At 33.9% G+C, this 16,572-nt stretch overlaps 1 protein-coding gene across 1 annotated transcript in view; it reads left to right on the plus strand.

The window, feature by feature from the left end:
- STPG2 (sperm tail PG-rich repeat containing 2) overlaps positions 1 to 15,137 on the plus strand; it is a 604,044-nt gene extending 588,907 nt beyond the window's left edge. Inside the window, exons 13-14 of the mRNA XM_059162334.1 lie at positions 7,755 to 7,903; positions 13,194 to 15,137. Coding sequence (XP_059018317.1) covers positions 7,755 to 7,903; position 13,194 — 150 coding nt within the window. The 3' untranslated portion in view covers positions 13,195 to 15,137. The remainder of the gene's footprint in view (positions 1 to 7,754; positions 7,904 to 13,193) is intronic.
- Positions 15,138 to 16,572: the final 1,435 nt, after the last annotated feature.

Raw genomic sequence — 16,572 nt, forward strand, 5'->3', positions numbered from 1 at the left:
AAGTGGCTGTATTATTTTATATTCTCACTAGCAGTGAGTGAGTTCCTGTTGCACTACATCCTTACCAGCATTTGGTGGTGTCCGTTTTTTGAGTTTTGGTCCTTTGAGTAGGTATGTAATGGCATCTTGTTTTAATTTGCAATTCCCTAGTGACATACGGTGTTAAGCATCTTTTCACATGCTTATTTGCCATCTGTATATCTTCTTTGCTGAGATGTCTGTCCAGATCTTTTGCCCATTTTTTAATCACACTGTTCAAGTTTGAAAAGCTCTTCATATGTTTTGGATAACAGTTCTTTATCAGATGTATCTTTTTAAAAAAATTAACATATAATGTATTATTAGCTCCAGGGGTACGGTCTGTGAATTGCCAGGTTTACACTTCACAGCACTCACCATAGCACATAGCTTCCCCAATGTCCATAACCCCATCACCCTCTCCCTACCCACCTCCCGCTGGCAACCTTCAGTTTGTTTTGTGAGATTAAGAGTCTCTTACGGTTTGTCTCCCTCCTGATCCCATCTTGTTTCATTTATCCTTTCCTACCCACCAAACCCCTGACGTTGCCTTTCAACTTCCTCATATCAGGGAGATCATATGATAATTGTCTTTCTCTGATTGACTTATTTCACTCAGCATAATATCCTCTAGTACCATCCACGTCGTCACAAATGACAAGATTTCATTTTTTTTAATGGATGCATAGTATTCCATTGTATATATATATATATATCACATCAGCTGTATCTTTTGCAAATATTTCCTCCCAGTCTATGTCTTGTCTTCTCATGTTCTTGACAGTATCTTCAGCAGAAAAGAAGTTTTCATTTTAATGGAGGCCAGTTTTTCAATGATTTCTTTCATGGATCATGCCTTCGGTGTTGCATCTAAAAATTTACTGCCAAACCCACAGTTATCTGGGTTTTCTCCTATGTTATCGTCTAAGAATTTTATATTTTTGCATTTTACACGGAAATCTAAGATCCATTTTTAGTTAATTTTTGTGAAGAGTGTAAAGTCTGTGTTTAGATCCATTTTGGGCATTTGGATGTCCATTTGTTTAAGCACCATTTATTGGAAAGGCTGTCTCTGCACCATGGTAATGCCTTTGCTCCTCTGTCAAAGATCAGTTGGCATATTTCTGTGGATTTTTTCCTGGGCTCTTTATTCTGTTCCATCTATCTCTGTATCTGTTCTTTCATCAATATCACATTATCTTGATTATTGTAGCTTTATAGTAAGCCTTGAAGTTGGATAGTGTGCCTATTTTTTGATAGTGAACAGTAGCCATGTTTTAGAATCATGTAGCTAACTTTATAAAATGACCATAGCAGCATTCTATTTTTTTTCTATATTGAGAATAATTTATAAAATATTATCAGAAGTTTTTTCTAAAAATTTTGAAAGACTTTATTGGCATTCTTATTCTATAAAACAATAAAGTGAGAATCATGTCAGTTACCAATTTGTGAAGAATCAGAATAATTGCCTAAAAATAAAATCCTAGACCTGATATGACTTGTCTTTTCTTCTATTTATTTTAATTCTCCACTTTAAAAAAACATTTAAATATTTAAATTTGCATGAGCCCATAATGTAAATATATGATATTTCATATTTTTATGTTTATGATAGTCATTTGCTTTTTACAAATCTTATTATACCGGTACCAATAACCTTTGAGTACATCCTTTTCCTGTTGATTTGAAATGCCAATTTTATCATATGCTAAATGCCTATGTTTATTTTAAGCCTAGTAAACGACTTTTCCACAAAATTTATCACCTGCTTTTGGACTTGAGCCACATTGCTTTAAATACAAAGATTTGTATTATTTTATAATATCTGGTACCATACCACCTCTCTAAATCTTTCTTAGATGGACATTCACTTTTAGACCTTCAGACCCAGTAGCCTTTGAGGAAAGGTATAGAGAGAATTGGTGGGGTGAATAGCCATAGGAAGAGTTTTATTTATTTCCTCTGCTGTGGATAGAGCCTGATACCTCTACTCTACTTCCACTTCCCAAATTCAAATGCAGTAGTATCTTGGCTTTGTCTGAACTCTAATGTCAGAAACAAAATTGGCCATGCTCATTGCTAAGTTTGTTCTACATACTCTGCCAGGATTGAAACTTGGGACCTCTCAAAACTATTCTGACTCTAGTATTTCATTTCTAGATCAAGAAAGACACAATGTCAGCTTCCAGAAGTCAATATTTTTTTCTTGGAATTGGTTTGAAAATGGGAGATAGGAGGTTTGAATTGGACCTCTAAATGAACCTTCGATCCATTCCCATCACTATTATATCTATCAGTAATTATCTGAAAATTTCATAAGATAAATGTCCATTCCTGTATTTCAATAGGTTTTCTGTATTCATGTATTTCCTTAGTCATTCCTAATGGGAACATGAGTAAGAGGAACACTAGAAGCCACCTATAGAGAAAAACAAACAAAACGAGTCAGATGGAGTTTTCCCCCAATTACATTTTATTTCATTTATAAATTTATGTATATCTGGATTTATTTTATAATCCTTTCAACTAGTACTATGGAAGATTACTCATTTTTTTCCATCGGACACTGAAACCTCCATATGTCTTATGCTATGGATTTTATCCCTACTGCATTTTGTGGACCATTTCACTATCAGATATCCCACTCTCAATTACAGGGTGATTCCCATTGTCTTTTAAATAGTTTCAAATCTTGGGCCACTTGTTTGGCTCAGTTGGTTAAACATCAGCCTCCAGCTCAGGTCATAACCCCAGGAGCCTGGGATGGAGCCCCATGTTGGGCTCCCTGCTCAGAGGGGAGCCTGCTTCTCCCTCTCCCTCTCCCTCCCTGCTTCCCCTGCTTGTGCTCTCTTTCCCTCTGTCAGATAAATAAATAAAATCTTTAAAATAAATGTATACACACATACTTTCAAATCTCTTCTGTTAAAAAAAAATATAACCAATATTCCTAGACCCTCCATTCACCTTCGGCTATTTCTACTTTTGCAGCTAGTTGTTGAAAACGTTTCTCCTTAGTGCTGTACTTCTTTATGTCTCTTATCAGTTTCCTCCAGTCTAGCTTATAATCATTTTAGTTTACTTCAACCAAGTTAATCAATGTGCTTCTTTTCTCTCAATATGCAGAATGTTTTTAGTCTACTTATTATTAGACTTTTCAGGAGGGTTGAAATCTTGGTATACTCTCTTGTATGCTCTTCTCCTGGTTTCCCTGACACACTACTTCCTGACATATCTGTCCACTTGCTCTCTTTTCCTAACTTATATAGGTTCCTTCTCCATACATGGCCAAGAATTTGGTAGTTCTTAATGGCTTGACCCTGTTTCCTTCTCCCAGGCTATAATCTCTCAGTAGTCTATTTGTACACAACTAGCCCATTTTCATCTCTAACCCCTTCTCCTTTGAGCAGCAGACTTGAATCTCCCTTGCTTCTGGAAGGTAATTATAATCTGAAAACCTCTTGCTGATTAATTCTTATTTCAATAAACAAAAATAGAGAATTGCTGTTGAAATGAGTGACATACATTAATTTAGTAGTTAGGTAAGAATACACATGATATTCAATGTTTGTATAATAAAAACATTAATGTCAAATATAGTAATGAATAATTTTTCCAAAAGGCAAATCAGAGAATCATCTCTCCCTCTCTTTTTAATAAACATCAATGGTCTCTCATTACTTTTAGCACAAGGACTGAAATTCTCAACCTGGTTACTTACTTCTATATCATCACCTTTCATAGTGCCTCCCTTCCTCTATGCCACTCCAGGCCCACTGGTCTTTCATTGACTAGAGCATGCTACAGCCCTTTGTGTATGTTGGTCTCTGAGCCTAGACTATGTCCCTCCATTTTTCTTCTCATTGTAGCCTAGCGAGGGTCTGTCCTTCCTTCAGATCATCACTTCCTTGATGAAGCCTCTGATTGCCTTTACTAAGTCACGTCTTCTGTTTGTCTTTGTGTACCTCTCCTTGAGAGTTCTTATCACTGTCTGATTTTACATTTATTTTATGATTATCAGATTATTGGTTGTAGATTTCACAAGGCCTGGAATTTCGTCTTGTTAGTTGGCAATTTTGTCATTAGACCCTAGTACAGTCAGTGCCTCGCATGTTGAAGACATTTGATATTCACTTGTGGAATAAGTGAAAGGAATATTAAGTGGAATTTCCTATTTTCCTTTTTTAAGTCATAAAACATTTTGGATTATGACTGCCGCTCTGGGATTAATTCTATGAATGTTGGTTTGTTCTTCTGTATTTTTTCTAAAACATTTATATTTACATTTTCTTTAACTTAATAGTTATTTAAAATGTCCTTTTAAAGTTTTTAAATGATTGAGTTCATACTTCCACTTTGTTTTGTTCTAATTTTATTATATTTTTCCTGAAATGTGTATTTTTTATATTGTAAATAAGTACTAGGTGTTACTCAAATTAATGTTATTTTCCTTGTGTTGCATTATATTTCTTGGAATTGTATAAACATATTCTGTTTAATCATGCTTTTAAAAGAGAACATTGATGAAAAAATTTATATTTTCTGACAGCAAGATGTGGGGATTGCCTGACTCTGTTCTCATTTTCTGATCATGAAAATAATCTGTCTTTTAATTTATCCTGCTGGAATAATATAACCCAGTGAACTTTCAGTGTTTTTGCATACCACTAGACTAAAGACTAATTTTCCCTGCTCTGTTTCACAGTTCCCTAACTATAGGAATAAAAATTTATTTTTATATATGTTGTTATGAAGTATTTACTTTTGGAGAGACACTGTACAAGACAATAATAATAATAATAATAATAATTGATACTTACATAACATAATGTTTTTGATAATAATAATACTTGATACATAATGTTTTTGATATGCCAGGCCTTTTTATGCTTTAAATATAGGAATTCATTTAATTATCAAAACAATACTAAAAATAGTTATTGTTTTATCATCCTTATTTTTTTAAAATATAAAACCAAAGCATAGGGAGAGTTACTTAAGGACAGACAGAAATGAGTTACTTAAGGGCAGACAGAAAGCAGATAGCAAGGCAAGATTGAGTTCCAACCAAAAGCCCGTGCTTTTAACCACTAAGCTATATCGCTTCTCAGAAATAAAGACTACTTTATTTACTTTAATTCAATTAGTAGACCCAGTCTATATAAGGTAGATAGCATTAATTCCATTTGAAAAAGAAAGTGAAGTTCAGAGAGGGGGAATAACCTTCCAAAGGCTACAGACATTTGAAGTGTCCAAGTTCAAAATTGTGCTGAGATCTATTAATTATCCTTCTATATGAAGATGACTCTAAACCTGAAACTTTGAAACCTGAAACCTAAATCTCTCACATGCAGACAACGAAAACTATAAATCTAAGAATGCCATATTCCCAACATTTTGTACTTACAACTACTCACCTTAATTCCCAACTTCTTTATGTATCCTGTTGTACAGTGTTCTTGGAGAGAGGGGCATGAGAACCCACAAAAGATAAGTGTTGATAGCACTATACTATCACTCAATAAATATCAGTGCAATAAATAGTCCATTTTTTATTAACATATAATGTATTATTTGTTTCAGGTGTACAGGTCTGTGATTCATCAGTCTTACACAATTCACAGCACTCTCCATGTGGAGTGCTGTGAATTGTGTAAGACTGATGAATACCCTCCCCAATGTCCATCACCCAGCCACCCCATCCTTCACACCCACACCCCCTGGTTACGTCTTATTTCATTTTTCCCTCACTTCCCCTATGATCCTCTACCTTGTTTCTCAAATTTCTCATATCAGTGAGGTCATATGATGATTGTCTTTCTCTGATTGACTTATTTCACTTAGCATAATGCCCTCTAGTTCTGTCCACATCATTACAAATGGCAAGATTTCTTTTCTTGATGACTGCATAGTATTCCATTGTATATATATATATACCACCTCTTCTTTATCCATTCATCTGTTGATGGACACCTAGGCTCTTTCCATAGTTGGGCTATTGTGGACATTGCTGCTATAAACATTTGGGTGCACGTGGCCCTTCAGACCACTATGTTTGTATCTTTGGGGGTAAATACCCAGTAGTGCAATTGCTTGGTTGTAGGGTATCTCTATTTTCAACGTTTTGAGGAAATTCCACATTGTTTTCCAGAGTGGCTGCATTGCATTCCTACCAACAATGTAGGAGTGTTCCCCTTTCTCTGCATCCTTGCCAACACCTGTTGTTTCCTGACTGGTTAATTTTAGCCATTCTGACTGGTATGAGGTGGTATCTCACTGTAGTTTTGATCTGTATTTCCCTGATCCCAAGTGATGTTGAGCACTTCTTCATATGTATGTTGGCCACTTGAATGTCTTCTTTACAGAAATGTCTGTTCATGTCTTCTGCCCATTTCTTGATTGGAATGTTTGTTCTTTGGGTGTTGAGTTTGATAAGTTCTTTATGGATTTTGGACACTAGCCCTTTATCTGATAGATCGTTTACAAATATCTTCTCCCATCTGTCAGTTGTCTTTTGGTTTTGTTGACTGTTTCCTCTGATGTGCAGAAGCTTTTTATCTTGATGAAGTCCCAATAGTTCTTTGCCCTTGCTTCCCTTGCCTTCAGCGATGTTTCCAGGAAGAAGTTGTTGTGGCTGAGGTACAAGAGGTTGCTGCCTGTATTCTCCTCAAGGATTTTAATGGACTCCTGTCTCACATTGAGGTCCTTCATCCATTTGGAGTTGATTTTTGTGTGTGTTGTAAGGAAATGGCCCAATTTCATTCTTCTGAATGTGGCTGTTCTATTTCTCCAACTCCGTTTGTTGAAAAGACTGTCTTTTTTCCATTGCATACTCTTTCCTGCTTTGTCAAAGATTAGTTGACCATAGAGTTGAGGGTCTATTTCTGGGCTCTCTATTCTGTTCCATTGATTTACATGTCTGTTTTGGTGCCAGTACCATACTATCTTGATAATTATAGCTTTGTAATAGAACTTGAAGTCTGAAATTGTGATGCCACAAACCTCGGTTTTCTTTTTCAATATTCCTCTGGCTATTCAGGATCTTTTCTGGCTCCATATAAATTTTAGGATTACTTCCATTATTTTTTTTAATGATTTTCTTTTTGCAAGAGATTTAGTAAACATCCCTCACAGCAAATTAAAATCAGATACTTTTTCTTTCTATCTTTCTTTCTTTCCTTTTGTTTTTAGATTTTTGCTTTCTCAGTGTTTTCAGTGGTAAGTAAATGGTGAATTCAGGTAAACTTCATCTTGTTACTGCATGTTCATAATACCAAAAATAGTTTTGGGCAGATGATATGCATTTAATCAGTATTTTTTATTGAAATGATATATGTTAAGAAAAGGCACATCTGAGAAATTGGTGTCTACCTTCATTAGAAGCAAAATTTATTTTGAGAATAAAGATGATTTAATATTGATATATACAAAAAACTTGTTTTTTAAAACATGGTATAAAGTTTCATGAATGATTTGGTCTCAAATATGTATAATCTTCAACAAAACTATTAAACATGTTTTAGTTACCCTTATGACTAGTAATTATTTTATACATTAAAGCACATTTATAGATATTAACCCTAGGAATCTTAAAGTGTACAGTATTAATGAATGGTATTGGTAAGCTGTAACTTATTTACATTAATGAGCTCTTTATAGATTTATAAAAATAATTTCTCAAAGTTTTATGAATGACATAATTAATATATCCTATTCTTTTGTTTGAATATCCATAGCTCAGTCCATTTTTAAGACATTCTGTTTTGAAGAAGACATTTAATGTCACTCTACCAAATCCTTCACTGATTATGAGAGAAAACACTTTTACTGTAAAACGAAAAGCCAAACAAAAAAATCCAGAAAGCAAAGTAAAATCTTCTAAATGGTAAGTGTGCTTGTTCTCACTGAATCATAGGGTTGCTACATTTTTACAGTCCATGAATTAACTGTCATACAGAATCTCTGAGACAGATAATTTTTTTCTGTCTTCAAAGCAATGTATTTGTATCCTTATTCTAGAGCTTGGTTGTTTATATCGCTGGGGGTAATTAACATATTATAGTAGAGACCACTATGCATGCTTCTAGAAATAAATGATGAACCTGGTCAAGAATACCGTTTTTAGAAAGTATACTTTTCATTTGCCTTTAACACTAAGATAGGAGAGTTACCTTAATGAGGTGAAGCTGACTGTGTTTCTTTCAATTAACCTATCTTTTAAAACAAAGAATCTACAAAATAATGCCATGGTCTAGTCAGTTATTGTGAGATTACATCTCAGTGAAATATATAGGCTTTTTCAAACAAATTGTATTATCAAGCAAGTTTGAACTAAGAATATTCCCAAGTAAATAGTTAATAGGTATGGGTTAAACACCAAGTGTATAGTAATGACTAACAGTGGTTTAGGTTTTATTTGGGGGTTTTTTGGTACCATAGGATGGGCTTGAATAATCTGATGTTACTGTATTCCAAAAGAGGTTGCTTTTCATTCCAGTATCTACACCACAAAATGACGTTAATGTTATATTTCAGGAAACTACTGAGATTATATTAATTGTTAGAGAATTAGATTCTAAACAAAAAAGTACTTATTAAAATTAAAATAATAAAATATAGAATTTAATATCTGATAAATTGTTAGACTACTTACTGGAGTAGTAGATTAGATTTAATCTAGATGTCATCAGAATTTATTCTTGCCAGAGCATGGACCTCTGCCATCCATAATGGTAGCCACTAGACCCATGTGACTATTGAGCACTTGAAATATGGCTATTTCAAATTGATATGTACTGTAAGTCTAAAATGCACACCAGATTTTGAAGACTTAGTTTGACAAAAAAAAGGGTATAAAATATCTGATTAATACTTCTTAAATTTTATATATGTTGAAATGATAGTATTTCAGATATACTGGGTTAAATATACTATTATGATTATTATCAACTGTTAATTTTTACATTTAAATGTGATCATAGGCTCATATTATATTTCTATTGGACGATACTGGTCCAGAACATCTATGTTTTGGAATAGTGATTTCATCAGTATATTGGAAAACAATGTCTACAATAATTTTTTAAAAGATTTTATTTATTTATTTGACAGAGAGATCACAAACAGGCAGACGTGGCGGGGTGGGGGTGTAGCAGGCTCCCTGCTGAGCAGAGAGCCCAATGCGGGACTCGATCCCAGGACCCTGAGATCATGACCTGAGCTGAAGGCAGAGGCTTAACCCACTGAGCCACCTAGGCACCCCAATAATGTTTTATTTTTAATTTTAGCTCCACTCTATTACATATTTTGTTATGACAGAGAGCAGTAGCCCATTTACTACTCATGGTCATTATTACTTATTAATATGTAGTAATTCTTTAAAGTGCAAAAATACAAAAGCTATTTAACATCATTTAAAACTACTGTCCTGACTTTTGTACTACAAATGTTATAATTTTCTTTTTTTCTTTTTTTAATTAAAAATTTTTTAATTTTATTTGACAGATAGAGATCACAAGTAGGCAGAGAGGCAGGCAGAGAGAAAGGGGGGAAGCAGGCTCCTCACTGAGCAGAGAGCCCGATGTGGGGCTCCATCCCAGGACCCTGGGACCATGACCTGAGCTGAAGGCAGAGGCTTTAACCCACTGAGCCACTCAGGTGCCCCTAAATGTTATAATTTTCAATCTATATCTATTTTTTGATCCCATAAAATGTTGTTATTGTCATTTCTTAAATTATATTTATTTAGATTTACCCATATATTTATGTTTCATTGTTCTTTATTCCTTCTTGCATTGCTGTGCTTTTCTGTGCTATCATTATTCTTCTTTCTAATGAACTGCTTTTAATTTGTGTTCATGAAGGTTTGCTATTGATGAGTTTTCTCCTTTTTTGTTTAGAATCATTTTTATTTCATCTTCATTTTCAAAGAATATTTTTACTGGATAAAGAATTAGAGGTTCCTATATATATTCTTTTAGCACTTTAAAAGTGTCATCGCATTGTATAATGCTTTCCAAGGTTTCTAAGAAAATGTTTTTCCTTTGAAAATGATGTGCTTTTTATTTATCTGGCTGCTTTTTCAAATTTTCTCTATGCATTTTAAGAAATTATTTTTAATGTCCTTAGGTTTTTCTGTCTCTACCCAAATGTTCCTTGGTGTACGCTAAAGTTCTGAATTGTGTAGGTTGATGTCTTTTTATTAGTTATGGAAAATCATCACCCACTATCTCTTAAAATATTGCTTTTATAACATCCTCCTTTATATTTTGAAAATGCAATTACAGATATTAAATCTCTTTCTTTACTGCATCTCATGTATCTTATATATTCTTTTCTGTCTGTATATTTTCTAACACTCTTCTAGTTCACTAATCTCTTCAATGGTCCAATCTGAAGTTAAACACATCTATTGTATTCCTAATGTTAATCATTATATTTTTAATTCTATAATTTCCTTTTCATTATTGTTTATAAATTTCGATTATATGGAGAGGTTCTCTATCTTCTCAACAATTTTGTCACATTTTATTCTTTATTTATGTTAAAGGACACAAACTCTGAATCACCTTTGGATATGTTTTTATTGTCCTTTTATTCTCTCAGTTTCTATCTTTTGATTCTGTCCCCTGGCATGTCTAAGCTTGATCAAATGTTGGTCATAACTTATGAAAAATTACATAGGTAATTTGATGCTTTATCTCATATGATCTTCCTCCAGACAGAACATCCTTTCACTTTCTCTCAGGCTTCTTACGTATGGGGTACAACCATTTCTTCCCAGTGTGCGATTTTGCTTGTTCAGGATTGGGCTTCATGTTTTTGTGAGTGTTGATCTAATGACCATCAGGTATGTTCCCAGGGTATGACCTTTCTGTGATCTTAGCAGGAAGTCAGTGACAATCACTAGAGTTCTTCCTCTAATATTTTTTTACTTTCAGTCTTTGAAACTACCGAATACTCTGTGCAACTGCCTAGATCTTGAGCTGCACTTTTGACTCTACTTCTTAGTCTTTTGACACTACCCCCATATCAGATAAAATCAAACAAATGTCCTGAGGGGAAAATTAATACAATCTCAGACTCATTTGTGTTCCTTCCTGTTCTTTGGGATTTTGTCCCTTCATGTCCTATTGTCTTGAACTTGAACTCTAAGGTTTGTTTCTATAGACCCTGAGAGAGCCAAAGTCTCAATTTAGATTCCTATCTAGTTTGTAGTTGTCTTCCATGCTTCTTAAAAACTCAAAGAGTCGTCTAAGGGAATGTGAGGCTCACTTCAATGCTATTTCCTCCTTACCTTTCTCACCAGGTTCCTGGGCTTTACAAGACATGGTTGTGTAGCTCTCCATTCTCTTAAATAAACCTAAGCAAAAATAAATTCTGTAATTTTTCTCAGAGACTTGGTCTGCAGTGACTTACTCTGCCATATCTGAAATTCTTCCTTTACTATAGCTTGCTTTCTTTCCTTTTTACCTCTAAAACAATTTCTGAAATTCGATAACTTTGATGGACATTTACAATTGGAAAGAATATCTCCTAAATATATTTACTCAACATCCTACTAAAAAGCGGATATTCTATTTTAAGGAAATGTATGTTCTTATCAAACTTTCTTGAAAATCTATTTCTTTTTTGTTAAGTTCAGTTAGCCAACATATAGTACATCATTAGCTTTAGATGTGGTGCCCAATGATTTGTTAGCTGCAAATCTATTCCTTTAAGATTATTGTCACATTATAAACTAAAAGAATATGTTAAGGTTGTATGGTTAGTTATTTAATTATTTTTACCAGATGTCAAACAAAAATAAGTCCTTCAAAAGTGTTTTGGTATCCCAGACATGCCCACCCACATCTTAAGTCCTTTGTGAAATAAACCTTCAGAAGATAAAACCAAACTAGCTCCTTATTCAACTAATCACCATTACAGATGAACAGAAAGACTATTTCTCTTTTCTGTTTATATGCTCTCCTAGGATTACTACGAGAGAACATCACAAACTGACATAAGATTTCCATTCAGAATTTCTCTGCATTTCAGCCAGTATAGTGTCATATGGAAGCTTCCTCCTTTAATTAACTTTCAGGAAAAACAATTTTATTTCACAATTAGAGAGAAATATAGTGCTTGGCTAAACTACTACATTAACTGTAAAGAAAAATGAGTGAGTTAACATGTTCAAAGGGCTGCTATCAGCTTCACTTATGTTTGAATGAAAGGGAACAAGCCATGTAACAGAAGGGTGTTGGGTGATTAAAAATGGGGAAAGAATTGCCATCTGAATACCAAATAACAGGGATGATAGGGTTAAAACCAATTTGTGGACTTCACAGGTTACCCTGTGTCAATCAAGCCACATTTTGTTCAACTGTTCCTGGTCATAATGGAAATGAACATAAAATATTTTTGTTATGTGTAGTCTCACATACATAAAACTTAGTGAAAGAATTGATATTTCTTTTGAGAAGAAATCTAGTACAGCCTCAGGCACCTAAATGGCTCAGTCGGTTAAGTGCCTTCTGCTCAGTTCGGATCCTGGGGTCCTGAGATCCAGGACCACTCACTGGGGAGCCTGCTTCTCCCTCTCCCTCGGTTTGCTGCCTGCTATTACCCCCCCCCCCCCATTGACTTGTGCTCTGTCTTTCTTTCTCTGTCAAATAAATAAGTAAAATCTTTAAAAAAAAAAAATCTAGTATAGCCTCTTATGTGTTACAAGTACATTTTATAAAAAATTTAATTACAAATAAGCTTAATTCCCAGAATATTAACCAATGGAAAAATTAGTATATTAAATTATATTTTGAAAGTATAAACAGCTTATTTGGTTGCTATTTCTTTTCTGTTCTCTCAGCTGGATTAAATACATTAATATTATGGCATAATATCCAAACTACTGCAGGTATTATATATATTTAATATATACTTTTAACTACTTTGAGTCCCCAGAAGAGTCATTAGGACAATCTAAAAGCTAGGATTATCACATAATATGAACTACCTGGTATCAGTGATACTTAGTCAATCTGATCAGAAGGAAAGAGTGTTTTGTGAAATTTTTGTATCTTTATTTTATTTGAGGTAATGAACTAGAGGAGCAATCTGAAAGAATATTTTGGCTTAGGTTGAGAAGTACAATAGAGACAACACTTACTGAAACAGCTTTTCTTTCCCCACAGATATATTCTAAAGGTATTATCTATTAACATAAAGGTAAGCTGACAGTTCTCTCACAAAGAAGCAGTTCCATTTTGATGATGCCCTCCATCAGCTACTCAAAGGAATATAATTGCTCTTCTAACCTCAAGAGATAGAAAAATCTGTTCTTGCAAGACATTTAATTCTTTTTTTCTCAAAAATTTCCTATTACAACAGCAGTATATATATATATTCATTGCATTCTTTCTAAACATGTATTATTAACGCTTCCATATAAAACACAACTCTGAATAAAGACATCTGAAACCCTTTCTTTTTTACTTTCGTATTTCATTCTCTAACCAGAGACTACAATTACTTTCCAAATACTAGGCATCCTGAAAATAAGTACATGATGTTATTACATGTATGTGTTATCCACTTATTTTCTTATTCTTCATTTCTCTGAAATTATAAAAGTAGAGAGCAAGAGTCACAAAAATATTATTTACTTTGTGTATGTTTTACTTTGTGTGACGTTTATGTATAGATAGGAGATCAAGGGAAAAGTGATTAAATTACAGCAACACACAGGGGCTCCTGGGTGGTTCAGTTGGTTAAGCATCTGACTCTTGATGTCAGCTCAGGTCATGATCTCAGGGTCCTGAGATCAAGCCCTCATGCTGGTCTCCGTACTTAGTGCAGAGTCTGCTTAGTCTCTCTCTTCCTCTCCCTCTATCCCTCCCCCTGCTTGTGATCATTCTCTGTCTCAAAAAAAAAAAAAAAAAAAAAAGAAAAAAAAAAGAAACTCTGAGCTCATGTTCTAGTTATGTAACCCTAACTAAAGTTCTGGATCTTTGTTCTATGGCTGTAAAAGCAGCTGGTGTGCTAGATCAGTAGTTTTCAAACATAGCTTGTGCTTCACCATTGCCAAATGAGTTGATCAAATACCACAGCTACCCAGTATCTAACAACTCCCCAGCTACTGTACTCTGGGATGAAGACTTGGAACCTCTATTTTCCTCTAGGCATTTATTTGGTGAAATTAAACTCTACCTATGTAATTCCCAAAGTTTCTGTCATCCCTATAGTGTTTTTTTCAGCAGTTGCCTGTTCATATGTCATGTGAACCATGTAAAATATAGTTTTGGTCACAGAAATTTCAGAAAAGCAAGAGCATTTGAAGTACATTACATATGTTGTAACAATCTTGCATGTATTCTTTTCAGGTAGTACCTTATGGAATTATTTTTATTGTCTTCCTCTTAATTATATTTCTCTATGATAGATCACATAATATGAAAATCTGTTCATGAAAGAAAAATAGAAAGATGAAAATTCAGAATGTGGGAGAGTTCACTGGTCACAACTCTCAAGATAATGTATTAATTATTCAGTAGAACTAATTCTTATGTCTATAATCCTAAAACTGTGTAAAAATTCTCCAGACTAGAACTAGCTGAAAGAACAGAACTAATTGGAAAAGACCTCCCCCACCACCAACTGATCCTTTCCAATAATTGTATCCAATAAGTTTTGTATTTGCTTTAGTTAGTTTTCATTTCTTCAATTGAACCATCACTATTACTTAATATTAGTTTTCCTTGAGGAAACTTGTCTCTTACATGATAATTATAGAGCTCATTTTGCAGAGGCAATTTTTTATTTAGAAATATTTTTTAATCATCTCTTGTTCTTTAGTGTTATTGACCAATTTAACCTTTGCTTAATATATTAGTGATCAAGATATTAAATGTTATTACCAAAGGAATTTCATGAGCAGGGCAATCCACCATGTGGACACTCCCAAAATATATGCTGTTACTGCTAGACTATCGGGGTTTCCCTCTGTTGCCCAGAGTGATCATTAACTATGGTAATACAGATAATTCCCTGCTCTCACTGACACTAGAGCATGCTGCCTATAGTTCCCCAGTGTTAGAAGCAGCTAAATTGCAAACAGGATCAATGATTTGAATGATCTTCCCTTGTGACTTCTAACTCTATACCTGATTTTATCTTATTTTTTAAAAATATTTTATTTATTTATTTGACAGAAAGAGAGAGACAGCAAGAGAGGGAACACAAGCAGAGGGGTGAGAGAGGGAGAAGCAGGCTCACTGCTGAGCAGGAAGCCCAATGTGGCATTCTATGCAGGGCTTGATCCCAGCACTCTGGGATCATGACCTGAGCAGAAGGCAGATGTTTAGCGACTGAGCCACCCAGATGCCCCTGATTTTAAAGATATTACTTCTTTTCTTGCTTTCTGGTATGTTAATTAATACTACATAGTGTATTTTTTCCAGCTGGAAGCTATTAAAAAACTAGCACTGTACTTCATTTTTAGCAGCTCTGCAAAATTATCTACCTCTTTATCTCCAAGGTTGTTGAAAATGTACTTTATGTGCCCTAATTTCCATTACTTTAAATCAGACCTTACCAGTGATTATTCCTAAATTTGGACGAAATGCTTGAAGCAGTTTTCATGGGATTTAATACTAAACCTTTAGAAATTAATAATGTATCTCTACAAAGAAATTACATATCATATTTAACAGAGACTATTTATTTAGAAATTATATATATGATCTATAAACTAGATATACTATAAACTATAATCTAAAAAACTATTTGTAGTTTACTTTTGTAGTATATAGTTTAAAAGCTGAGACTTCTCTATAAAACTCAAAAAAGCTTCTGTTTGTAATCTTGCACTCATAACTACTGAACATGAATTTGTTTATGTAGGATCCCCTGTATTACTTACACCTAGAGTTCTAATAAATGACAAGCACTAAAAAATATTGGAGTCTTGTCTGCAGAATTATCTCATACATGTGCACATGTGTGTGTGTGTGTGTGTGTGTGTAAAACGTTACGTAAGCTACTTCTCCAAAATTTTTTACCTAATTCTTGAAGGGTGAGGAGTGTTTTCTCTATGCTCTTTTGAAAGTAATGTACTTAGCATAGAAGAAAGGATATGAGATTTGGGGAAGTGGTTTTGAGCTAATGACGTTCAGTTAGAGACAAAACTTTGAGTGATGCTAATTAACACAATAATAAAGATGACAATTTTTCTGAACAAGAAGAAAAGCCTGTAGAAGAGGATAACATCAATCCATGAGATACCACTTAATATTTCACAGAGCAGCTGCTATATGAGGCAACAGATAATTAAAAACCAAGTTGATATCAAGAAAGAAAATTCAAGACCATATCTTGGTCAGGGCCCCTTCAGCACAATGAAATAAGTCTTTCATTATACACTTAAGTCTAAAATCATATTTTACTACATTAAGTAACAAATATTATGTAATAATGACTGAGGAGTCAAGAAAGTTTCATTAAGCATCTACTTAGCATGACAGTGAAGTGCATAGCAGATTTAAGAAATGTGTCCATTAAAAAGAATTAAAATTT

The sequence above is a fragment of the Mustela lutreola genome, chromosome 1 (genome assembly GCF_030435805.1).
Source record: "Mustela lutreola isolate mMusLut2 chromosome 1, mMusLut2.pri, whole genome shotgun sequence".
NCBI classification, from domain to species: Eukaryota; Metazoa; Chordata; class Mammalia; order Carnivora; family Mustelidae; genus Mustela; species Mustela lutreola.